This window comes from Gymnodraco acuticeps, unplaced genomic scaffold (assembly GCF_902827175.1).
Source record: "Gymnodraco acuticeps unplaced genomic scaffold, fGymAcu1.1, whole genome shotgun sequence".
NCBI classification, from domain to species: domain Eukaryota; kingdom Metazoa; phylum Chordata; class Actinopteri; order Perciformes; family Bathydraconidae; genus Gymnodraco; species Gymnodraco acuticeps.
In genome coordinates this window covers 2,653,265-2,678,645 of record NW_022989755.1, presented here as the reverse complement: position 1 = coordinate 2,678,645, position 25,381 = coordinate 2,653,265, and the positions used below count along the sequence as shown (strand labels likewise).

The 25,381-nt window shown below is 39.6% G+C and overlaps 2 protein-coding genes and 1 long non-coding RNA gene across 9 annotated transcripts in view; 1 reads left to right on the top strand and 2 right to left on the bottom strand.

Moving 5' to 3' along the window:
• Nucleotides 1-14,616, bottom strand: part of ptprea (protein tyrosine phosphatase receptor type Ea) — a 53,439-nt gene extending 38,823 nt beyond the window's left edge. For 4 of the 6 annotated variants that reach the window (XM_034212634.1, XM_034212666.1, XM_034212674.1 and 1 more), the window contains exon 1: nucleotides 14,493-14,616. The gene's annotated coding sequence lies outside the window, so the exon portion shown is untranslated. Of the gene's footprint in view, nucleotides 1-14,329; nucleotides 14,398-14,492 lie in introns of those variants that run through there. The other 2 variants (XM_034212645.1, XM_034212657.1) reach the window with 2 other exon arrangements.
• A 1,069-nt stretch (nucleotides 14,617-15,685) lies between these two features.
• Nucleotides 15,686-20,045, bottom strand: LOC117544876. 2 transcript variants are annotated; one of them, XR_004568731.1, is made up of 4 exons: nucleotides 19,859-20,045; nucleotides 19,510-19,663; nucleotides 19,166-19,274; nucleotides 15,686-17,842 (listed from the first exon to the last, which is right to left on the bottom strand). It is a non-coding gene; the product is annotated as an uncharacterized LOC117544876 (long non-coding RNA). The 2 variants fall into 2 exon arrangements; XR_004568733.1 differs by having other exon boundaries at nucleotides 19,510-19,643.
• LOC117544871 (clarin-3) lies at nucleotides 15,876-18,782 on the top strand. Its single transcript, XM_034214362.1, has 3 exons — nucleotides 15,876-16,239; nucleotides 16,795-16,983; nucleotides 17,603-18,782. Exons 1-3 carry the CDS (start codon nucleotides 16,008-16,010, stop codon nucleotides 17,878-17,880), a joined length of 699 nt encoding a protein of 232 aa, XP_034070253.1. The 5' UTR covers nucleotides 15,876-16,007; the 3' UTR covers nucleotides 17,881-18,782.
• Nucleotides 20,046-25,381: the final 5,336 nt, after the last annotated feature.

The window sequence follows — 25,381 nt, the reverse complement described above, 5'->3', positions numbered from 1 at the left end:
TCCCTGACTGTTTCACTCCTTAACAGATGTTGACTGACCAATAGTTTTTTTTTGTTTATTGAATTAAAACCTAGGGAAAATAACATATTTTGTAATTTTCCTGTCTATACGTTGGAAGGAGATCTTTAAGAAATCTACATGAAAACACCAGGTTCAGTTTGCTTAGCATGTGCATGCGGTCGTATTGCTAGCTGTGGTATCAGTTTTGGCCATCACTGTAGTGGTGAAAGGTTGGAGTTAGTCAGAGAATCATGCTACCTCTACCTGTCATGGGGATTATGCTGCGCATCATTGGAAAGAGCTGTAAACAAAAGCGACACGTGCGCAGCTCTGAAGAGAGTAGATAAGGAGGGATTCTGGTGCCGGGAGGGGGGGATGTAACTGATCATTGTGCCAAGCTAGCAGCTGTGTGATGGATTTCACACAGGTCTACTCGTCTACGTCTGTATCCTTTTGTGTCTAACGTAGAGCAAAAGAGCCCCTTCTGAGTGCACGCAGTGGAGGATCCCCATTTCACCATTCATGTAATTTGCCCTCGCTGCGTGTCGTGCACGGATGAGCAAACACACCCCCACGGTCCTTTGGTGTGATGAACACAGGCATGCAGATATTGTGTTTGTCAGCCACACTGGTCTCATGCATGAATATTTAAGGAATGGAAGGTAAACAAATATATTAAAAGAAACAATTTGCCATCAGGAAAGCTGGTTGAATTTAAAGTGAATCAAGGGATAAACAATACAAATCCAGAAACATGTCAGTGCTGCATTGTCTGCGCTGGTATCAGACAATTGCAGCATCTTGGCTTACACAGCTGACAAAATCTGAACAGGATATTGCATCCCTTGTGTCATAAACCCTGAGCAGCCCCCTTCATTTTTTTTGAATCAGTGACATTACACAAGCAACTAACAACAGAGATGCCATGTCAGCCTCTCCAGAGGGCCAGAAATGTGCGGATTAGACTGTCATTAATACGGAATCTGGATTATGGCAATCCTGAGGCAGCTCTACAGCTACAGATTACTTCTATCCCAGCCGCAGCTATGAGAGACAATGGTACTTTTTGTTCCCCAAGAACTGTCAGTACCGCACAGTAACAAAGAGGACTCGTTTCTAGTAGGGTCGGGAGTGATAAGACAAGTGGCAGGCCTGGCAGTCCATAGAGAGGCCAAAGATCCCCCAGAATGAGACTGGATTTGTCAGATTACGACTCAAACACCAACTCCAATTATCCTATTAGTTTAGTTAAATGTTGTAAAACAGGTAAAAATGGCAATATAGTCTCTCTAGGCTGCACCTTTTCAAGATTGTATTGGTATAACATGGCTCTGTTGGAAAAAAACAGACTGAATTTTAACAGAATATGTCTTTGCAGGATCCATCAGCGCTACAAATCGCACTTTATTGCGATAAACAATTGGCACCCAACTGTCTAGACATCCCAACATACTGTAGATTGTTATTGCAGGCTTTATGACCGTTGTGATCATTTATTAGACCCCCACAAAAAAGTATAATTTTACACTGAGTCTTACAGACTCTAAAGATCTTCCCCTATAAAGCAGACTAGTTGTGTAGTGCTATGAGTGTTAATAATAATACAAGTGGAATTCTTTTTCACACTTTTCTTCGCTATACAATCTCAAGCAAAAGCTCAGAAATATACTAAATAGCTTGTTTGTCTTCTGCTATCTCAGCTATGTTAGGTAATTTTCTACAGTGATGTATACAAATCTGCACTATAATGATATTCAGACAAAAACCAGTACCAATGTTTCTTTCTTATGGCACCAAACATAAATCAGAGCAGTGGGAAATAGAGTTTTTTCATGCATTAACAGTCATTTTAGGAGATATTCTACCTTGGGTTTCCTTAGCATTCATTTGTTCACAATAATAATGTTTAATGGTATTTCAAAGGGAGAAATTCAAAAGAAAGACACAAAAGAGAGGATCAGTGGGAGTTACAGTAAACAAGAACTAAAGACAAGAAAATCTGAAGAGTGAGGGGGCATAGGGCGGGGAGAGAGACTAAGTGGGAGAAAAAGAAAGAAAGAAGAGAGAGAGAGAGAGAGCGAGAGAGAGAGAGAGAGAGAGAGAGAGAGAGAGAGAGAGAGAGAGAGAGGAGAGAGAGAGAGAGAGAGAGAGAGAGGGAATACAGATCAGCCAGCGTGACCTGTCCTTGCTGCACAAAAACAAATGACATCAGAGTAGCTGCCAATCAGCTGACGTGGCTCAGAGGGAGGCTGTTAGAAATCACTCCAGCTTTTTTCTCACACTATGCCATAACCTTATCAACAACGAGAAAAAATGCTCACTGAAATGGCACCGTGGATTGGTGAAGTCACACAATGTTTTAACACACAACATCATTTTTTCATAGGAGCCTACAGTAGTGATTGATGGTTAAACAAGCTTGGCCTGTTATTTTTCATGAATAAATCTTCTTTCAGTTAAGGGATTCTAAGACACCAAAGTCTAACTCATTAATTAACTAATCAATTTAGAGGGACATTTTATGAGCAGTTACAGTGGCTGGCTTTAATTAATTTAATTAGACTCATCTTTGGTGATGAGGCATAAACCATTTCAAAAGGAAGTGCCTCAGGCTCACTGACTGCCTTTTCAAAGCCAACATTCTCATCACACACTTACTGAGTGGAAGCACTGCTTCATCATTAGAGAAAACAACATCTATGGACTGCACTTCCAAATTAAATATGATAAATCAAACAAGATTTAAATGTACTCATTTCTAAACCCCTTTCCCATTGTTCAATAATAACCAGTTGTCTAGCACGTGGAACATAACATCACCGGTGGACTTTGTTGCATGTTACCATGCCTATCCTATCACTGTCAAACTGTCCAAAAAAGGACAATGCTTAAATCTCACCTTTGTCTTTTCGAGAGCTATTTGGCGCCCAAAACAATTATGATTTGACACGTATTTGCTTGGAACAAGTAGCTTCAGCCTTAGTCTTTAAACTTCATATGAAATACTCATCACCTAACCAAATGATTTAGTCTGTGATCACAGGCTGTACATGAGAGTATTGTATTGTTTTTAAAACTGGAGAGGCACTCCTTATGGAATCAAACACTGTTGACAGAAAATCGTTTCAAATCTGGTGAGAATCCAAAGGTCAAAAGCATGCTCCTGCTAATCAACCCACCTACTGTTCCAGAACATGGATTTGAACGCCTTATTTAATGATCTCTATTTATGGAAAAAAACTAGACAAATATTGATTTTAATGGCTGAATATATTGACAAGGACCTTCAGAGTTACTGTGCCAATCATACAGCAATGAAATAGGCTGTTCAAAGTGCCTAGCTCAGATTCATCATAGAAATGTAAATATAAAATTATAATGTCTGGTTTATTGAACCTAAATTCAGCCTGAACGCAGTGGTCGCCAGCTGTTTCAAGCAGATTAAGCTAATTTAACTGATTTACGACGGCCCCCACACAATGAAAGGCTGAGCTACATTTTAACAAGGAACTCCAACACAAATGTGCAACAATATAATAACTTAGAGAATTTCAGGTCTGTATGCAAGAAAGCAAGATAAACAGAGAGCAAGTGCTATCAGATGATAACTATGATCTGTGCAGGAAGAATGTAAATAGCAAAACATGTTTGGTCAAGATAAGGTGATAAGGAGAGTGTTCTCATATGATGCAATGACGGAACTGAATTCATTATCGATGTTGCATCATAACGACAAATTAAGTGAAGGGTGACAATCTTATTAACACAGCATTAATCCTATTGAAGTCACATCAAAGTAAGTGTTAAGTCTATAAAATAATATGAGGACATGTGTTTAATTAGCTTGTTTTGTCTGACCAACAGTCAAAACTTGAGAATATTTAATTTACATTAAATAGAGAATAACAGGAATAACTCACATTGTAGGAAGCTTAAAGCATCAAATGTTTTGCATTTTTGCATGATAAATGACATATTTCAAACAATACTTTAATTTGTGCTGTTATATATAAGCTCAAGGGTAAGTGTAAACACATGAAAAGATGCCTTATAAAACTGCATAATTTACTCCCCAAAAAATAAATAAAGCCAATAAAACAGGCTCAGGAACCAAATATTGGCACGGCCATGTCATGTCTGGCAGCCACAAGAGAGGAGATCCCAGAAGCAGCCGTGCCACCAACACCCCATCAGGATCTGAAGGAATCTGGAACACATGCAAATGAAAGATGTGTTGAACATTCCTCTTCCTCATGGGGGAGGTGTTTTGGCACCAGCCACCACAGCTCCCTGTTTTTCATCCCAGTTGTGCTGGTGGTTGTATTTTGAAGTGATATATATACACCCACCCCCTATTTCTCTCTCTCTTTCTCTTAATTTCCCCTTCACAGCTCACAGCTCACACCCAACCCCCCCCCCCCCCCCCTTACATTTTGACAATAACCAATTTCAGGCATAGGAATGCAGGGGGAAATGTGTGGCCTGGAGCGTGTAGGTTGTATATCATACTCCACACCGATATGATTGTAACAACATGGGTGGGGAAGCTATAAAAACAACCCTCTGCTTCACCTTTCAATATTTTTGGAGCTTTTGGAAAATTAAAGCCAAAGCGGTGGCTGGTGGTGTCAAGCTACCACAGGCAGACTAATAAAAACAATCACGCAGAGCAGTGGCGGTTCTAGACCAATTTGACTTGGGGGGCCACTGGGGGGCCAGTTATTTTCTGAGGGGGGCACAATAAATGCAGGACGAAAAAGAGAACTAGACAGTATGAAGTAATTGCGCATAAGAAAACAATGCAATACAGTTATTGGTATTTGTTTCAGTACACTTATTTATTTCAGATAGATCTTATAGTTATTACTGTTAGCTTCAGCTTAAGTTATAGTGCAATGTTTGCACTAACACCATATTTATATAAAAATAAAGGCAATGAACAGTTACATCTCTACTTTACATAAGGGTGTCTGCACAATCTCACATTACAGCAACAAAATCCTGCGGTTTTTGGCAAACCGAGTACCAGAAAATATACATTTAAAAAAAAAAAAAAAAAAACTTTTCATTGTTAGGGGGGCCACAAGGGGGTCAGAGGTCAGTGTTAGGGGGTCAGAGGTCAGTGTTAGGGGGTCAGAGGTCAGTGTTAGGGGGGCACTGCCCCCCCTGGCCCCCCCTAGAACCGCCCCTGAAACAGCTGTTTCACTGTTTCATGAGTGCAGAGCGCCGAAGGACCAACTGCTTACCGGAGCAGCCACAGGAGAAGCAGCGTGTCGCTCCAGCTGAGCATAATGAAAATGGACTCAAACCAGTCTGCATTAATGAGTTCTACCTTGAGACTGAAGGCATCTCTCTCGCTAACTAAGCAGCTAACTAGACCCCTGCTGGGGCCCAGCTGCTGGATGTGAGAGTCCAGCAATGAACTGAGAGCCTTTTACTTATTTCCTGTTGAAGTTCTGCTTAGTCGGACATACATTGCTAACACTTTAGAGCTTTGTCCATGAGTGGGATTTGGCTTAAAATGCTGCCTAGGACAAAAGAAACTCAACAACTGTCCCAAATCAAACACAACACAACAAATAAACTCTGCAAAACAAAACAAGTCCCTGTTCAGAGACCAAATCCCAGCATGCAGTGCTTCTAACAAAGCCAGCAGACCTAGCATCCACATCTTACACTAGCTCATCCCAGACAGTCATAAAACACTGCAAATGAGGGAGTGTCTTCAGAGAGAGCAAGGCGTTTTCCCTCTCCAGGGAAGACCGATCTGATGATCAAACCCTTTCCTGGTTGAGCCCCTCTCCGCAGAAAAACAGAGGGTCTCTCATGTGTCACGGTCTGCTGCCCACCAGTTTGGATGAAAGGCTCAAATATGTACAGCCAAGAAAGATTGCACTTGCAAAATATAAACAAGAAAATCCGGAACTAATTACAGAAAAATGTACAATCCCCAACATCCATTCATAGAAACCTCATTTTGTGCAGAAATCAACTGGCAGTGATACCATAAGCAGGTAATGGTAAATAAATACATGTAAACAATAGACAGCAAAGGAGGAAATGGTTGGATTTATTTATAAATAAAAACAACACAAATGAAGCCATCCCCTGTGGTTGTTGTAAAAGCGGCCGTGTAATTTCTAGCAGGATAACAAAGTATTCATTGTGGAAACACACAGCACATGGAGGAAGCCCACAGGGGAAGCAGACTCTCCTCGTTTTTCAAAAACACAAGTCCCATAATGTATGTTTGTCTTCTGTTTAAAGCTCCAGATGCAGAGAGTGAGTGCGGGGAGGGGGAGTGTTCCAACAATTCATAATTCACCAGCAGTAAAATAGATGTCTGTCTGAAGACCCGCCCACAAACAGCGTGGGCCTACAGAGAGAAACACTGTGTGATATCCAGCTCTGGGACACATCAGTATTATGATTACTGTGATCTCTAACCTTGCCTGCATTTCTTAGAGCGCTAGGAGCAGAAGAGAAAACACTTCTCCTCCACATCACAACTGTCTCACTCTACAAGGTGCTTTGAAACAGGGAGGATGGGCAGATATAAGAGGAAATAGGTTTTTAGCATTTGTTGCTCAAATATCAACACTACAGCTAGCAAAATCTTCAAGAGCTTATCAACAGCTCTAGGGAGAAACAACAACCACGTTTTTTACATCCAGGTTTGTGGATTTGAGTGATGTTATTTGTATATGATTCGGTCTATACAGGCTTTAGTGTGCTACACTATAACCTAATTTCATCAGCAGGTCATATAACACCACAACAAATATGTGTCCTTACTAGTGAACGAGGATTTGTTGATTTATTTCTGGTTTGTTATAGACAAAGCAAGTTGCAACTAGTCCATTTATTGAGGAAACATAAATATTTACCAAAAATATTGAGTTGCAGACGTAGTTTAAACCCATTTCCCACAAACTTTACATGCCAACAAAAGCCCAAATGTGTTGATTTATGCAGCCCAATCATGTTGACCACCATGTGCCGTAACACACAACAAGCATTACAAATATAAATAAAGAGAACAATGAAAGAAAAACACAATTAACTTCCAACCTTCTGATAAGCACATGAATGCCCAGCTAATTCACATTTTTTGCAGATTTATGCCAACACTTAACACTATTTGAAGCTTAATTTGACGCTATGCTCTATATCTATATGGCATTGCCATCCAATTACTGGTTCTCACTTCTGTAAAAACATCACATTTGTCCTGATGGTTGAATCTCTGCTGGCATCAAAGCGGACTGTAATTATGATAAACAAATATCCCATCACTGGAAGTGTTTGGTGTGGATCTGGCATTGTTTCTGGCTGAGCATAAAAAGGCTTTGGCAGTGTGTGATTGTCAACAGTGTGCCACAACGCTGCAATTTATAGGAACAGCATTATTTAGTTTTGTATATATGGAAACCTAAACAAACAAACATAAACAAAGAAAGGAAGCATGTATGTGGAGTTATGACTTGTTTTGTTCATTCGTAACCCTGCTGCACTTATAGATTAAATCTCCAGATCTGAAGGTCAGTGGGACAAAGTCGTGGTGTGGTGTGGCATGTGTTTACATGGATAAATCAATCCAATCTTCCCAAGAGGACTTGTGAAATTGTATTATCTATTCAAAAGTATTATTGATGACTATGATGTCTTTTCTGATGGATAATACCTGGCGTGATGACACTATAAAGAGACCAGAAGCGCCCATCTAACTTGCTTGAAGCAAACAATTACGTTAATCAAATTCCAAACACTTTTGAGTAATGTGATATGAGGGTTTTATTGGAGAGGTGGCATCTGGAACAACATCTTTGATCAGCATTATGAAAATGAAACGCTCTATAAATCAAACAGTGTCATTTCAACAGGCGTAAATATATCTGTCCTGTACAAAATGAATGGATAAATAGCAGTAATGGCAGCCAATGACAGACTTCAAGTATTCATCAGTAAAGATGTGACATGTGGGTACTGGGTGGGTACACATCAAAGTTAGACAATGGAAGTTTTGTGACTAGACAAAATCAGCTGATATTAGCTTACCATTGACATAGTGACATTGATAGGCATTTAAGAGTAAAGCAGTATATCAATGTTTTGCAGCCTTTTTGGATGAATTCTTTAATTATAGTTTAGATTTGAGTTGAGATGGTTTGGATTACCTTTGGTTATGTTCATTGTTATGTATACTTATGAATTACATTTGCCTAAAACAAGAAAACTAAGGGTTACCAAATAAGGTAGCGCAAAGCAAGCTGTTGAAAATAATCTGAAAATATTTCATTCTGGAGAAAAGTCCTGGATCAGGCCAACATCCCTAGAGCTAGCATGTCTAATACAATAATGCTGCTATTATTGTTTTTAGATTAACCCATCTACAGAGTTGCTGTGTTGTACTTAATCCTATATTTATTTCTATGGGGCTTCATCAATATTGGTTCATTCCAATCAGCAAGTTGTCAGACATAAGAGAGAGAAATACTGGATTTTATGTTGACAAGGCCTTCATTCCGTTTAGGCTATCATCAGTGATAAACATGTGATGTTCCTTCCATCTATAGGTGTTTGTTTTGTATGTTATCTAAAACATATCCTCTCTTCTTTCCACACAAAGATGGACACCAACCCATAAAAGCAGCTGAAATTAAATCTTTAAAAACTGACAGGAATTCAATAAACTGAAGCATGTCCAAGGTCCATCCCCTCGTTTAATTTCCGACACACTGTATGATCCAGGCTGCCCTTAACCTTGGTCATATATCAGCCAGGACAGCTGTGATTATCCTACCATACATTAACGCTTTCTGCTGCTCGCCTGAGCCTCACATCCCGATCAGCATGCAGGACATGTCAGCTAACCCCTGACTACTGCGGGCTCTCTGCAGCATCTAACGGTGCTCATTTAGACTCATCCATCACAGTCAAAACAGACCTCAACACTATAAAGCTTCCTGGAGAGTCAGAAGTCAAAAGGTGCTTTGAATTAAAGAGATCCTATCAGCTTAACACAAAAAGTGACAACGCAAACATTGAATTAATGCTTGTTGCTGTCACTGCAGGAATTTGTGATGTGATCAGCTCACTTTTAATTACTACAAGCTTCAGGAATACTGATGTTAAAAGGAAACAGATAGATGAATGAGAAAAGAGTACTGACTGTAGGGTGGGTTCAAATTGTTGCTCTGTATTTGACACAACGATCAAACAAAAATGAGCCCTTATTTTGAATAAGCCTGTTGTACTTTATAGGAGTTACTCCGGTGCCTTCAAGCCGCATCATGTTACTGAAAAACACAATGAAAATATTGAAGGGCTGACATGATGATCACACACAACTCCCTGTGTGTAGCAGCCTCGAAAGAATGAATAGGAAATGGGCTGCTTTAGTATGCATCCATTATTCATTAGAACTGTACTCCTCCATGTCAACAACCAGCTGTAGTGACACAGCCAAACCATTATTTCCTCTTTCCCTCACTTTTATTCTCACTCTCCCATGTGTTGCAGCAGAAATGAGAGGGGATAATCACTCTTTCTATATGCAACATTTCTTTGTGAGACACAGCCACTCACCTGCTGCTCTTTGAACTATTCACAAGATGTCTGCATCAGATCAAGAACATTTAAGAATATTAAAGATCAATACCGTTGATTTGAGGGAATTAAACAACTAAATGAACAGAAGTACTAATAAGAAACTTCCATGTTTCCATGCATGTACACATGTACAATACTTAGCCTCAGTTTCACCTTTTTTGCATCGTCTTTTAACCCCGAAGACATGATCCTAAACATCAAGCTATCTCTGAATGTGTGGGTGTTATATTCTTGCGTTCATATAAGATGATTGCATCTCAGAGTGAAGATCAAACAAACAGCCTTCAAAGAAAATCCACAATAGCTGAGTATTATTCTTCCTGGATGTCAAAGCAATATTAAGCATGTTCTCAGCGTGTGGGTCGCCCTTTGTCTTGAGGAGAAAACCTAATATTTGTTTTTCCATGGTCTTTCATTCAGATAAAATAAAGTACACTGAAAGGTAGCAGGAAATGTTTGCTTTCACTTCAGTTAAAACCAGGCCATATAGCACGGGGAGTTAATCTCTTTTGGGCTCCACCCTGCTTTCCCTGAGCGATCAACGACATTAGGTTGCCATATTTCAGACAAAAAAAGGCAGCGCTCAATAGAATACGAGTTATCAACTGACATCTGTCAGCATGCTGCCTTTACCAGCAGCTGATGGTAAGTATGGGACTGTGGGATTATAACTTTTGGCTTCCTTTATGGCTTCTCTAAAGGCTAAAAAAAGCAGACAAAACATACAGGTCTTAAAAGGTGTTATCAACAATGGGTTTCTCCCCCTTTCGAGACTCATAAAACAACTGCAAGGTCACCAGCTCAATCTCCCAAAATGAGTCTTTTTAGAGCTTTGTGGTGTACTTTGTAATGCGCTCATGTAGCAACTGACAGAAATACAATAGAGAAACTATGTGTTGCCTGGAGGGAGGAATACACCCATATTACTATTATAGGCAGATGTTGACAAGTGACATCATGCAGTACTTCCCTGGGACTTATTCTCTTATTCAAACCAGACGGAGGTTTAACCTCGTGGTTCCCAAGCCTGAAGGGTCCTAGGATACAACTGAGGGGTCACAAGACAATTACAGGGACAAAGATGTATTTCTGTTGCGCAAAAATCATGATTAATTGTCCTGACTTTTCTCAAAATATTAGACAATTTAATCTCTTCAGGTCTGCTTTTGCTTTCAACTCCAATGTTCAAATGATAGTCCAAATCCCTAATAGCAAATTACCGCATTTGACTTAGAGTCATCAAATGTTTTGAATTACAGCTTGATAAGTGATTAAATCCATCATCAAAAAAGTGTAATCTCTCCGTCGAAAGAGAGGTTCAACACAGAGTGGTTTTTGTAGCACTGTTTTGGAATGACAGATTGATTTAGTATTCACTTTTCCCTTAAGGACCGTCTTTCTGTTGTGCCTCATGTGTTCAGCCTCAATATCTCTGAGCAGCAACTTACAATGGCTCCTTTGAGCAGAAGGTGGGTGAGTTCTGACGCAGCTTTAAAAAGGGAGAAACCTTGATCTCTGTCCAGCTGTTTCAGGGCTGCAGTGGCTTAGCTAAACTTTAAACACAGATATCGTCAACAAATACAAATCTGCACAGCTTGAGTTTGCACAAATATCAATCAGGAGCCACCATAGCAGTATCTCAGTTCCCCAGCAGCAGCCACAGCAGTCGTGGCCCTTGGAGCAACACAGATCAGATGGTGAGGGGGTGTGTGTGTGGGCTGCAGATAGACTGTCCTTGCGACAGCCATGTGTTGGATAGGTCTGACAGAGACACACCTTCTCAGTGTCACTGAGGTCCCACCTCTCTCTGAGGCTGCGGGGGTTTCCGGATCCTTTCTCCCAAACAGGAAGCAATACACCGTTCACAGGCTCCGTTTCTGCTTTCCCTGCTGCTATTCTGGCAAAGTTTCCAGTCTTAGTTCAGAGTTTCTGTTTGACTACAATGTCACATCAATTACTGGCTGAACACAACCCCTCCTATTACTCATTGCTTTCTTTTAAATCCATTTGACTGGTTAGATGAGGGGTTAACATGTCTTCACTCTGCTTGAACAGTAATAGGTTTTATCGTTAATAAATTATTTAAGCATGAGCCAAAATCCAAAGGATGACTGCAGGGTTCGCATTCTGTAGCACTAGCCGCAAGCACAAACAAGCATACGGTTGCAACACACTGCAGCTTAATTTGTTTTAACAAACTCCCACTAAGGAAAAATAACATGTCGGATGCTGTTTGTATTAAAAGTAAGATCACTATGAAAGTCCTAATGTTTTAATCATGAGCCCCTCTCCAAGGCTGGCTAAACCTATTTCTGCCAGCAAGGATCTGACACGTTCTGGGTCAAACCAGGCACATCACTAATTGTCGGGAATTTATACCAATTAGATCCTTCTCCGCCTATTTGAGAAAAAAGTGTATCTCAAGCAGAGTGTAGTTGATGTGGTTGCAGCCTCAGAGAGCGCGCAGCACAGCGTGTAGTCTCACAGTTTAAAAAGTCTGGCTCTGAGTGTTTCCTAGACTCAGAGAGAGGTGGCAGATACAGAAATAGAGGGTGGGCGAGCTTCAGGGATTTACTCCAGGCTGGCAATTTAAAGTTTATACCTAGAAAGCTGTTAACTCCAGGTATGCACAATTCATGACTCTCCACCTCGCTGTGGATTTCATTAATCACCACATCTGTTCGTTTCACACAGTGGCACACCCACGCTCCAATAACAGGCACTTGACAAGCATACCAATATGCCTTTTTGCAGGTCTAACTATAGCAGACAAAAAGAAAAAAAATAACATCTTGGCAGTGTGATAAAAAAACAATTAAACGCAGGTTGGAATAGCTACTGCAATTAGAAACCTGTTGAGTTTTTGCACCATTTTGAGATGTAGAATGTGTAAAAACAACCTTCTTTATCACAGTGAAATCATCGCGCAAGATATACTGCACAGTTGATATTCTTCTCCAGAGGCCTGACAAGAGTAAGACAATTGAAACGAGATAGAAGCCGAATCAATCTGCACACAGCACTCAGCAGTTAAATGTTATTTCTTCCTGCGTCCCACCACAGTCTCATTTGTCTCGAAGAGCGATTACTATTTATTTATTTCAATGAATCCTTATTAGCTTCTGCCAGAGTAATTGTCCTTCTTCCAACGACCTATACTGTGTAACTGATATGGAATTTACACTGAAAAATCACCGCTGTTATATGTAGGACAGAAGAGATAACATAGTTAAATCAAGATGAATGAGGATATCTGCATACACTAAATAGTGTAATGCAGCCAGGTGTGTTATAATAAATATGGAAAAATGTTTTTTAACTAGTTATTAAAAAGTGGATTGTATGGCTCCAAATGAATATTATTTTCAATGTTGTGTTCTATAAAATGTCAGAATGAGTGTGGAAGTGTTTTTGGCATATTCTAAATGCAGTTTTTTTTATGATTTTGAGATATTTAATTTACTTTGATGGAGAAGTAAAGCAACAACAACATATTCATATTTAAGATGCTTGAATCAGACAATTCTTTCTGGTCCTAAAGAATTACTCAAACTTATTTAGATCATAAAATGAGTTAATAGTTGACAAATATTTGATCAAACTTAGGAGCTCTCGTTCTAATTATTTAAGTTAGAATGAAGAAAAGCTAAACTTATTTGAAAATGCTGCCTTTTTCAGTGGAAAGGGAGCAGAACTAGAAGTGACAGCAACCTGTTACACATTTCAGTGAAGGTCCTATAAAGACAGCGAGGGGCTGAACTCGAAACCCTTGTTTTTGGCTTGTTAGAATTTTGTATTCAAAAATAAATAAGGGTCATTTCTTATTGTTGTGATAGTAGTTCAACTTGCTATGTTAAAATGTGTCTGTTTTCTTGCTCAGCATGCAACACATGTCCCTGTCAGATGGTCTAAAAAAGATTTACTAGCAGAAGAAGAAGAATCTAGCAGTATCTCTCTGATGTTTTCAGTTTCATAATGATGTCTACATTAAAGCGTCTTCAGGAATACAGGCTGTCAGAGTCCTTAAGTTCTCTTGTTGCTGGTCAGTGGGGCACAATGTTGATGATGTCTGGGTTCATTTAACTTTTCATTTCCATGGTCTGATTAGACAAATGTCGAACACGGTTCACCTCCTCTTCCCTTAACCCAGCTCCTTGCCTGTTGGAGACAATCTGCTCCAAGGATGCTGATGTGTTGCTGACCCTGACCTCTGACCCCCCCGGGGACAGACCTGCCCTCCCTCTGGAGATAGATATCATGTCCAAACCACGACTTAATCAAAATCTGTGAAGCAAACACAACATTAAGCAACCAAAGCTAGAGTCAACATCTTAGTGATCTTACCACATAACTCAAACACCTCGAGGAGACCTCCTACAGTAACAAGTCTTAGCAGATCCATCCATCATATCTGAAGTACCAATATGTTCCTCTACATGTTGAAACTGGCTCAACTGCAGCCCACATAGACAAGCACCTAGTCACCAAATATGAAGCAAACGTTCAAAATCTTCATTGTAATGAAAGACAAACATACAAACGAGAGGAAAAACACGAGGGGAGGACACAAACTCTTGCTCCATTTACCCACATTGACACTGACTGAAGTCGCTGCTGCAGGTAGTCAAACAGAGAGCTCTCAGAATGTAAAAACACGGTAAACATCGCCGGTTTAACGAGGAATGTATTCACGGCAACGTAAAAGCTAAAAACGCACCTGAAATGGGTGAAAATCAGCCGCGCGCTGCTGTGCGTAACGGACAGGTAACACGGCGTTCTGTGTGACTGAAAAAAAAAAAGGACTTGGAATTTGACGTGTTCTGCGTGAAAATTGAGATGCAAAAGACAGAGCGATGACACGAAGTAATGAGTTCACTCACCTTGATGGCACCGACGGTTAGTCCCGGAGCAGACCGGGCTGGAAAAGGCGAGGCGATGCTTCAGTGTTGCCGCCTGTCACACTGGGAAGGAGGAGTTTGAGTTTACTCCTACAAAACACAACTGGCTGTCAGCGAGCACGGTCCTCTCTGGTCTGGAGAGGAAAAGGGAGCCACCGTCTGGTCACACACTGTGTTACAACATGTCTGCTTCCTTACTGTAGGTGGTCCAGTTTGTCCACAGTTGTTGTACTTGTTAATTTAATTCCTGTTTGAATACAATGCGGAACGTTATTTGTCAAAAACAACCTCACTGATAACTATGATTTGAATGAGTTTCTTACGATTTGAAACATTGTGTGTAATGTAATGTGTCATTGCTTCTTCATAACAAAAGTACCACACTGTGAAAAAAGAATGTAAGTTATGAAATAAAAATGTAAAAAGTTAAAATTATTCTTTATCAAACGTGATCTGTAGGACTTTAATACAATTGTAAATTATAAAATGGTTAGGACACATTATTATCGTCCATTCAATGTTGTTTTGTAATGTATGACAGTTATGTATGAAATACATTTTTATAAACATGTTGCTAAAATGATGAACCTTTTCTTATTGTAGTTACATCTAAGGAAAGAGGATTTATAGAAACATTTCATAAAATAATAGACACATTTTCTACCATTAACAGGAACCAGGAAGTGGTGGAAATCCTGCTGGAAAAGAGCGCACTCTTCCTCTCCTGTCTTCATTTTTGTGCCATAAGTCACCAACACTGTCATTTTACACCAAGAGGTCATTTTTCTCTGTGTTTTTCCTCTTTATTAATCAAACAAGGTCGCCAATTTTAACTGAAAAATAATATCTGTTTAAAACAATGTTGCACTTTTAACATTTCTAATCGTGAACCCTGATATCTTCTATGCAATAATAACAACCCATTATCATGGCTTTATTACGTCATTATATCACTCACATGAGATCATATAACCATTCGACTTCCAGTAACTCTTTTTAGGGAGTCAGGTAAATAATTAATCTGCGTTATGTTTTATGACCCTATCATTTGAAAAAAGGACTTTGAACCCAAGACATGGTTCCCTCAAAGTGTGGGTGTCTTTAAGAAAATGTCTTGAATGTATTTCAGGCAAGAACTGAAGCAGCTTTGCGATATTTTTATTTTGTATCAACTGTTAGTACAATTCAGAAAATAATTTGAAAATATTTCTCAATCATCGCAGACCATTCAGATAACACATATGACCAGAGATGACGCAGGGAGTAAACTGCTGTCCCTTCCATGACAACCAGCTCTGTGTTTTCTTTGCTAACCAAAGGTCACTGCCATAATCAAGAGATTTTATGACCAGCAGTCCACTCCACCCAGGAAGGTAGCTCATACCCAGAGTCTTTAGAGGATCAGATGGTCCTAATCTGCTTCTCAGGCTTCATCCGAGTTTTAGAGACGAGACGCCGGGATTTAGATTGAACTAGTCCAACTGGAATACAGCAATAATGCCTTCCACTACGAAGACTCTGCTTTTCTTGTCCAGTGCTCTGGCTACCTCCCTCTCTGTTTTAGTGTTGGGGTACGGCATGTCAACACAGTGGGCTCAGACCACCATGGAGTGCACAAGAAGTGGAGATAGCTTCACCAATGGGAGTGCTCTGATCACTTGGAAGCTTTTTGTGGGGGATTTGAACAGAGACTATTGCCCCTTGTTCGGAAACAAAGAGACATTTAAAGGTATATATTCTATCCCTTAAACATCTCTCGAATCAAGCCATTCCTATACTTTTGATTTGATTTTCCTTTGTTTTAACTGTCTCTGAGATGTTTGCCTACAATAACAACACTAACAATACATCGAAAGAGTTCCACAGCAGCATGTCTTTCTTGAAGCAGTGCCTCACTTTTTTCTGTCGAAAGTATTCTCAAAGGTCACCTATTATGCAAAGTCCACATTTTCATGTTTGTTATACATGTGTCCCCTCTGTGGAAAGAGGTTCTGAAAGTTTCAAGAAAAAAGATTCGCTCACTTTTTGTACTGATCCATTTATATAAAAACCTGTCTGAAAATGATCTGATCAGATTTTAGCCACTTTATGATGTCATAACGATATTTTGGCTTGTGTAACCATTAGCCAATAACCAACCAAGGTAATAGGGTTTAGAAATACTGAACATTACTGCTAGTCAGATTTACATGCAGTTTGTCATATAGTGCAGTGCATTCAAGGTGTACTTAATTACATTAGCCCAAATTCATGACTTTGTATATTGTGATTTTATGTGTTTTAGTGATTCCTAAATTGGTGGAAACAGGAGAAGTTCCCTCTGTGGTCCTTCACGGTTTGGTGGTGTGCCTGTTGGCCCTGTGTCTGCTGTGTTCCGCCGGCAGCATCCTTATCTCCCTGTACAACAGTGTCAGCAACCCATATGAAACCTACATGGGGCCGATTGGCTTATATGTCTGCAGCTCGCTCAGTGGTAAGTGACACAAAGTCAGAGCAATAAGCATCAAGGAGTTGAGGCCCCTGAGCAAAGTTGGGGAAAGTGATTCATGATTTACTGGTGGTGATGATGCTTACTGTGAGATTTAAAAATGTTGTTTTCATTTTAAAAATACACAGATAATATCATGAAAATAATCCAGTGCCTTGTCAATAATATCCATCTGACTTATTTCTCACTTTCCCAACACCTCATACACAAACAAGTGTAGAAAGAAAGAAAGACAGAAAAGACAAACAAAAAGAACAAAAGATCAAATAGCTACAAATGTAATTCCTCAAATCCGCCATTACACATTATTTACTGTAAAACAGAAACTTGCCCAACAAAACATTGAATACAAATAAGCAGGTAACTAGGAGATAGGGAACATTCATAAAACACACACACACCCAGATAAAAACATGTGTATGTATAGGCCTTTCTACACAAGTATGCAAAAATATACAAATCCGTATATACACTTACAAGAATATACAGATTTTCTATGCATTTTGTTATTGTACATTTATTTTAGCCAACATTTTTGTGTAGAAACATTTCAATTTTATGGAATTCCTATCAGGTATATCATCTTTCTCTCTTTCTCTTGCAGCATGTTTGTCTGTATTGGTCCTCATTCTATTTGCGGTGAACCTGACAGTGACCAGAATGGCAGAGAAGTTGGTAAAGATCTCGACGGGAATTACTCAAGCAGACCTGAGGAACGAGTCGACAGAGATGATGCTCGGATACTACCTTGTCATCCTTTACACAGTGCTCTCGCTGGTAGCCATCGCTGTGATCTACATGTACGACCAGGCAGCCTACACACACCGGAGAGAACAGCAGAGGCCTACAGAGGACGCCCCCAAGGAGATCATGATGTATTAGTGGCCTGCCATGGAGACACATTTCAGTGACATTTATGAAGACTTTCTGGAGTAACTCACTGCAAAACAGAAAATCTACAATACCCAATGACATGTTCTGTGTGTTATGTAAAACAACTAATGAGATTAAGTCTTACTACCAATTATTTAAAAGTATTACATCCAACTTGTAACCTGTGGTTTGAAATGTAATGTTTTAGATTTGCGGGAAAATGGACAAACCCCAACAACTATTGAGATTAGAATTAAATCATATTTGGGGGTTCAATGTAAAAGTTACATTTAAATAATGGTGAGAGAGGTTTAGGAGAAATATGGGAAATAGACACATGGGCTTCACTGATCTCTACTGCCCTCTATCTCTGAGATGATGTCAATGCAGAAATATATCTCGTACCACAATTTTAAGACAATACCTTTCCATGAAACAGGGGGGCTATAGAATAACAGTTTGCATATTTTCTTGTATTTGCCTGTTTAACTATGGGTACATTTTGTAAAATGGTCTGACTTAAGAAAGAATGTAAAGATCGTTTTCATAGGCCTATATCTTAAAATCTTGAGAGCACTGAGACAAGACTCACACTTTGATTCTGAACAAATCCAGACATGGGAGAGACCAGTTGTTCCCAAAAATCTTTTCAGATGTGACCCAACCTGTCAGTATCTTACTGTAAGTATATTTTCAAAACACTAGCTATCCTGTTTCAAATGTCTCAAGTTTATTTGAAATGTGATGTGTTGTACATTTACTGTACCATTTCCACCATCTGGAAATACAGAAGCTGGATGTTTCAACTATTTTTCTAATACTTGCATCTAACTATTCAACTAGTGAGCAATCTGGTCATAACAATAAAGCTGATCATATGTAATAAATGGTTGAATTACCTCCAATTCAAATATTGCCACTCCACTGGTTATCCATTACCTTTATCCAACAATTTCATTCAAATTGTATTCATTTACTTTAACTATGTTTGACTGTTAAGATTAACCATTTATTCATTGGTTTTCACCTTTTTTTTTTTTTACTATTTTCTCACTTTATACCTTATTTTCTCTGACATGTTCTTAAGTCAAAACACAGCATTATAATTAGTTAAAAAATGGGAGCAAATATGTATTTCTTCTTAGTTTCAAGTCATGGCTTCTGTAATTTGGACCTCTCTGCTAACTAGTTTTTTTACACACTTTATCGCAATACTGTTGATTTTCTCTACACTCTTTCCAAGTACTGTATCCCATAGCAACTGCAGAGGTTCCCCATGGATTACTTTACTTACCTTCGTCGATTCATGGCTCATGGTAGCGGCAGTGCTTAGCTCTTTAAACTGAAGTCATGCCTTGCATCTTAACTGTATCCACTTTCACGTGGGATTTACTTGCAAAAGCCTTGAAGAGAGATAAACATAATTACAGATCTGTTTAATTCATTTCAAAAGTCTTTTTATAAATAGAAACACAAATACTGCTGACATATATATTGATCAAAACAAAGCTTGCTGAATGTGTAGAAGCTGAGATAGTTCTTGCTGAGAGTTTATTGTCTCCTGGATCTTCAGACGCTCTCACAGCTGTATATCACATGACTGTGTTGACATGAGAGCAGAGCGAGGTGTCCTCTTACCGTTTCCCGTGTCCCATCACTCAGGGCCTAAAGTCTGTTTGGACATGCCCTTCCCAGCGCCTCTCAGCCCCGCAACGCCTTCTACCTGCCTTCAAAAGAACCACTCTTCCTTCAAGTCTCACACTTCAAGGGACCTGTGGAAGGATGCAGCAATCTGCTTTGTGGTCGTCAGTGTGAATATGTATTACATTTCTGAGGATGCGTGCTTTCTTCAATGAATCAAAAGCATTTCAAACTCCACCACGCCTTCTGAGGTGCAAAAGTTTCAGGACAGAAAAAACACTTTTATTCTACTAAGGCCATTGAACTACAGAAATCAATATTCAAATATTAACATTTATCTTCTCACCAAAGTCCTTCTGTCAAGATATTCATGATGCAGCCTGATGCGTCCCTTCAGCTGTGACGGGGCTCAGTGTGAGGCCGTAGCAGGTTGTATTCTCTGGAGGAGGCCACGTCAAAGCCTGTTTCAGTGCAAAATCGCCTGCTGTGAAATTGATAAGCTCTTCACCAACACAGCATCAAACTGTCAACAGTTAGAGACCATCCTTTTTATTTAACACCCTTTTAAATTTGAAATTGACCTGATCAGACTGCAGTGAGTCACTACAGAAGAGATATTGTGGAACAAGATACTAAAATGGACTTCTAATATAATTATTTAAAGGTATTTGGGAAGTGTATGAAGTTCTCGTCCCTCTTTAGCCAAAATAAGACATAAAAGGCCTCTCATGGGCATGAATACAATTATTTTCATGTTGTCAAAGATCCTCAGATTCTCAACATCAACCTGTTAAACAGTTTCTGGGGGAAACAGTTAACTATCTATTACCGATCTCCTCCTGCGTGCACTGAAGTGTGAAAAGCTGAATTTCTTTTGAGAGATACCTCTCATCGTTTGCTGTGCAAACATTGGTAGAATAAAATCAGAAATGGACAGTAATCTCTTCCTCTCTGACCAACTCTCTGTCTCTGGGCTCACCAGAATGGATAAACCCGGGATTATGCGTGAGCCCTGAGCCCTGACCACTCACTCTGTGTGATAGGATTAAAGCGGAAACTTTTGTACCTGTGAAACCTTATCCTCTCAGGTCCCGCATTACAGAGGCCTGTGAAACAGACACCTCCAGCTGCAGGGCAGGGGGTGCACACATTCAGCCATGTGGAGCCCACTGTGGAGGGGCATTGCGGGCTGGGGGAAGGGGTCTGGTCTTCTTCAACCTTTGGGAGTTCATTTCACATTGAAAATAATGTGACAACTGAGATGTTTTTGGAAGGTGTATATAATTAAGGGGTTTCTACAACATTAGTTCTAACACTTTCACAAACACATTACCACCCTAAATACATCAAGTCCACTGAATACAAGTACACTACATACCTGCTAAGTCAACAGAAACATTCATCAGAGAAAAAGCTTAAGTCTATCAAATGGAAATGTGCAACCATGCCCCAAAGCCTTTTTATTTGATGTCCTTATCACTACTGTGGGACCTTCTCCCTCCTCACAGTAAATAGGTGTATGTCCCTGTTGCATTTTTCTATGATGTAATCAACATTTATGGTGCTGTTTAGTGCCGTGTCTTAGCAACAACTGTGATACAGTACATTACACATTTAACATGCATCACACTTAATGTGTACTGTTGTTAAAGGTTGTTTGTATTTTAAATATTTCCGCACTTTACTGTCCCATATTTTAGTATGTTTTAATGAGAAACTATTCACTCTTGATGACTTGGATGTAAAATATGGTTTTCAAAATCAGGCAAAACATTGCATTTTTCAAAGCAAATATAACCCTGAAAAAACTGAAATAAATAAAAGATGCACTTTTTTATCACTGATTTTTTGATGTGTCTTTAAATTCTTATATTAATACCAAATATGTATTTTAATCTGATCTATTTTTTCGGTCAGTGAATGAGGCAACAATGAATTTCCCTGCAATCTCTTTGCCCCACACCAGTGAACATCCAGGGGCCACAAATTGATATTGTGGAATCGTACAAGTGCCTGGGTGTTCCTCTGAACAATAAACTGGACTGGTCAGACAACTCTGCTGCTCTGTACAAGAAGGGACAGAGCAGAGTGTACCTGAGGAGACTGAGGTCTTTTGGGGTGCAGGAGTCCTTCATACAGACCGTCTATGACTCTGTGGTGGCATCAGTACGGTGGCTGAGAGGTGCAATCGACAATTACAAAGTGTGAAACACTTTAACAAAGCTTGAGACAAATTTACATTTTCTAAAACAAATTTAGATTCTCTTTTTTTGTTTTAGAAAATGTAAATTTGTCGATTGCACCTCTCAGCCACCGTACATCAGTCATCTTTTATGATGCATCTCGGCTGCTGACAGGAAGAGACTGAACAGACTGGTAGAAGGCCAGCTCTGTCCTGGAGAGTCCTCTGGACACTGTGGGGGTGGTGGGAGACAGGAGAATGGCAGCAGAGCTGTCCTCCCTGCTGGACAATGTGTCGTCGTCCCCTGGTAGACCAGCACACTCACACAACAACACAAACTATAACACCTCAGGTTAGCAATACTACTGATGTGCAATATATATACCGTAAATAGCTGTGCAACATATACTTCCACCTTTAATACTTTGCCCTGGCTGCTATCTCAAAACTGTACTGGTAATGGATATGCATTTAGTAAATTGTGTTATTTCTACTTCTATTTTTTATATTTTGTATGCATGCTTCTTAATTATATTAAGCTATATTTGGCTCTTTACTTCCTGTAACAGTGTAAATGTTCACTCTGTTGGACGAATAAATGTATTCTGACTCTGATATGTGTAATATGAAAAATGAACCAGGGAGAGGAAAAGTTAAATGGGAACAGGTATAGGAGAAAAACTGCAATTGATTAGGTGTACCTTGTTGTTCTGGTGAGGTGCGCTCACACTCAACCTGACCATACGGTATTGGAAGGCAGGCAGGTTCCTTACTTATCTCCGTCATTAATCTTAATTTGTCAGAAGGCTGAGGTGAAGGAGGAGGAGGAGGAGGAGGAGGAGGAGGGCTGAGAGGTAATTGCACCCCTGCTGCTCCATTATGGTGTCATTCCACTGTTAACACAAGATAAGATCTTCTCCAAATCACCTGAAGCCAATTCTCCACTTTACCTGGCTGGGACAGAGAGACAGAGAGAAAGACAGAGAGGGTATCCAGCCTGGTTTCTACAGCTCGAGATGGAGACAAACTGAACTAATCAATCTGTGCAGAATCTTTCTGACCAATCTGCAAGTGTGACGGTTTACAGCAGGAGTGATGGATAGAGGGAGGGAGGGCCAAAGACTTTCTCTGCCCCATGCCGCTCGACACCATGTTGATTTATGTGTCCCTGATTGGCAGGTGTGATAGATATCTGCGCGTAGGGACACACAGTTAACCTACTGATACAGCACATGGAGCAACTGAATTGTTGCAATTTGACACAGACACATAAACTGTAAAAATGCTGCATATAATTTTATATATTTTTGTGTTTGTAAAATTAAATCCCATATTTCAGACAAATAGAAACAAATACGATTTAAGAGAGTGTTTAAAAAGAAGATAAGATTTTTGTGAGAAATGGACATGAGAGAGTGAGTACATTTTTTCTATATATATGCTGACATTCAAGTATTTTAAGTGTTATGTTGTCTGTGAATTTGTTTTATATCTCACATTATATATTTGCATATCTTGTACACAGAGCTGACTGTGACCTATTTCTGTCGAGTAATGATGCCTTTAACAAATCATCCTTTTAAATTTAAAATTGGGACATGCAGACATTGCCTATTTCCTGGACAAGATACATAAATGTCCTCAGTTGCTCTGTGAGTTCCTGTAGATATATTTTTCGATAAATAAATGAACAATGCTGTAAGTGGTTGAGGTGTTTGAACAGTGTTAAAAAAAATCAGCAAATGGGAAAAAAGATGTAGGCCTACATTGTTATTCTGCACTGAGATTTTAACAGTACATGTGGCAGAACTACACTTTGAGACTCGTGAATGAGGCACATTCGAATGCACTTCAGTATGATCCTCAGTAAGTAAACGCATCACTGTTCCTGGCCCTGATGTGCAGCACTGATTCCAACTCCCATCAGTTCAGGGTGTCACATTCAGTTTAGATACTAGCCTCTTAAGCCCCACGGACCCGGTTCTGGGGCCGAAATCGCGTCATTTGCAGGAAACAACGTCTAAGGAACCTTCATATTTAATAAACTATGAATATTTTTTATCTATATCGGGAAAAAACTAATTTAACTGATCTTTTTCATTTTTCCCCCCAAAAAAAACACACAATGCTAACACTGACCCTCTGAATTAGCCCCGAGCGAAAAATGCTAACCTATTACTGCACCGAAAATCACTCCTAGCTCCCTTATTACTTATCCTAGCTGCACATCCAACACATCGTTTATGATCACCTCAACACTGAAAGATACAAACTCGCGACGTTATCAACAAAAACTTACATCAAAACATGTGGCGTTAGGTAGCCTAAAACGCTAACATGGCTTACCTTGGTTTTGTCTGGTTAAAACTGGTCTTCAATGGCATTAAAACGATAAAAACGATGCTGTAGTTAATCCATAGGTTAATATCCAATGTGACTGTGTCCCCTTTGAAATGTTCTGATAATCTATAAGCAATAAAACTGCAATTCCGTTTTCAAATATCAGAGCAGGGATATTCCTACGCTCTGCAGAAGATTGCATGCGCTAAGACGCACCTTTTTTAACACGAGTGTGTGCGGGACGATTTCCCTTTGATTCTATTGGCTCTAACGGTCAGGAAGAGATGTCACATGTCAAAATCGAGCAAGGGGGGCCAGAGATAAGGAAAATCCACCCAAATGGCCCCAGAAGAGGTTTTTTATGCTAAATCTGTCTAAAAATGTCAAATATCACTTGTTTTGATAAAGGCAGGGTACTTATTATATGTTGTACTTTGGATTCCTAAAGCTTATAGTCTACCAACCCATCATCCAAGGTTAGTTTTCACTATAAGTACAAAATATCTTTTGGACGGACACTATAATTTACAGTTTTTTACCATGTTCAATCTGAATTTTCTTTAAAATGAAAAACATCTATATAGATTCTGACTTTTCTACATCCAACTCACAGGTTTATCATTACTTTGAGAAAAAAGATTATGAATTTAACCCTTTTAGAAGGGAAGATATGGTCATTTGTTCTGGGAATGTCATTTTCGAGCCTGAAACCTGAAAAACAGGCTTGGGGCTTAACAGGCTAGCACTGTGCATGAAATTCATATATTTTTTCTTTGACAACACTTAAAGTCACACACAGTCCAGCACCAACCTACATTTCCTCCCAGAAGTGTCGGTTACTCAAGCTTTGCACCAGGTGGCAGCATTCAATAACTAAATCAAACAAACCCCTGTCTGACGCTTGTGATACAAATAGCTGCATTAACTGTAACACAATTATTAATCTGTGTACTTTGTGTTACAAATCAGGACTGAATGTCTATGTCATATAAGCTTGTGTTCTACAGAAAACAACGACATAAAATCAGCTTGATTAAAACCTACTGACTTTACCTCTTATTTCTCATGTGAGTTTACTACTCCTAGCAGTTTCCAGGTTGGGCTGTGTCTCCCTGAGATAAAAGGCTTCTGTGTGAAGGAGGCGCTCAGACTGTCACTGGAGCGGGACACAGATCCATAGATCACACACACTCGGCTGTAACCAAGACACTCAGTCACAGACCGCAAGCTGTTCTCCGATCCATATGGTCATAAAACTACAGTCTGCAGCCATGGACAGCACATATAAATTCTAGCCTGCCATCCACAGTATTTCATTACCCTTGTTGGTCCTTTTCTGAGTAAAGG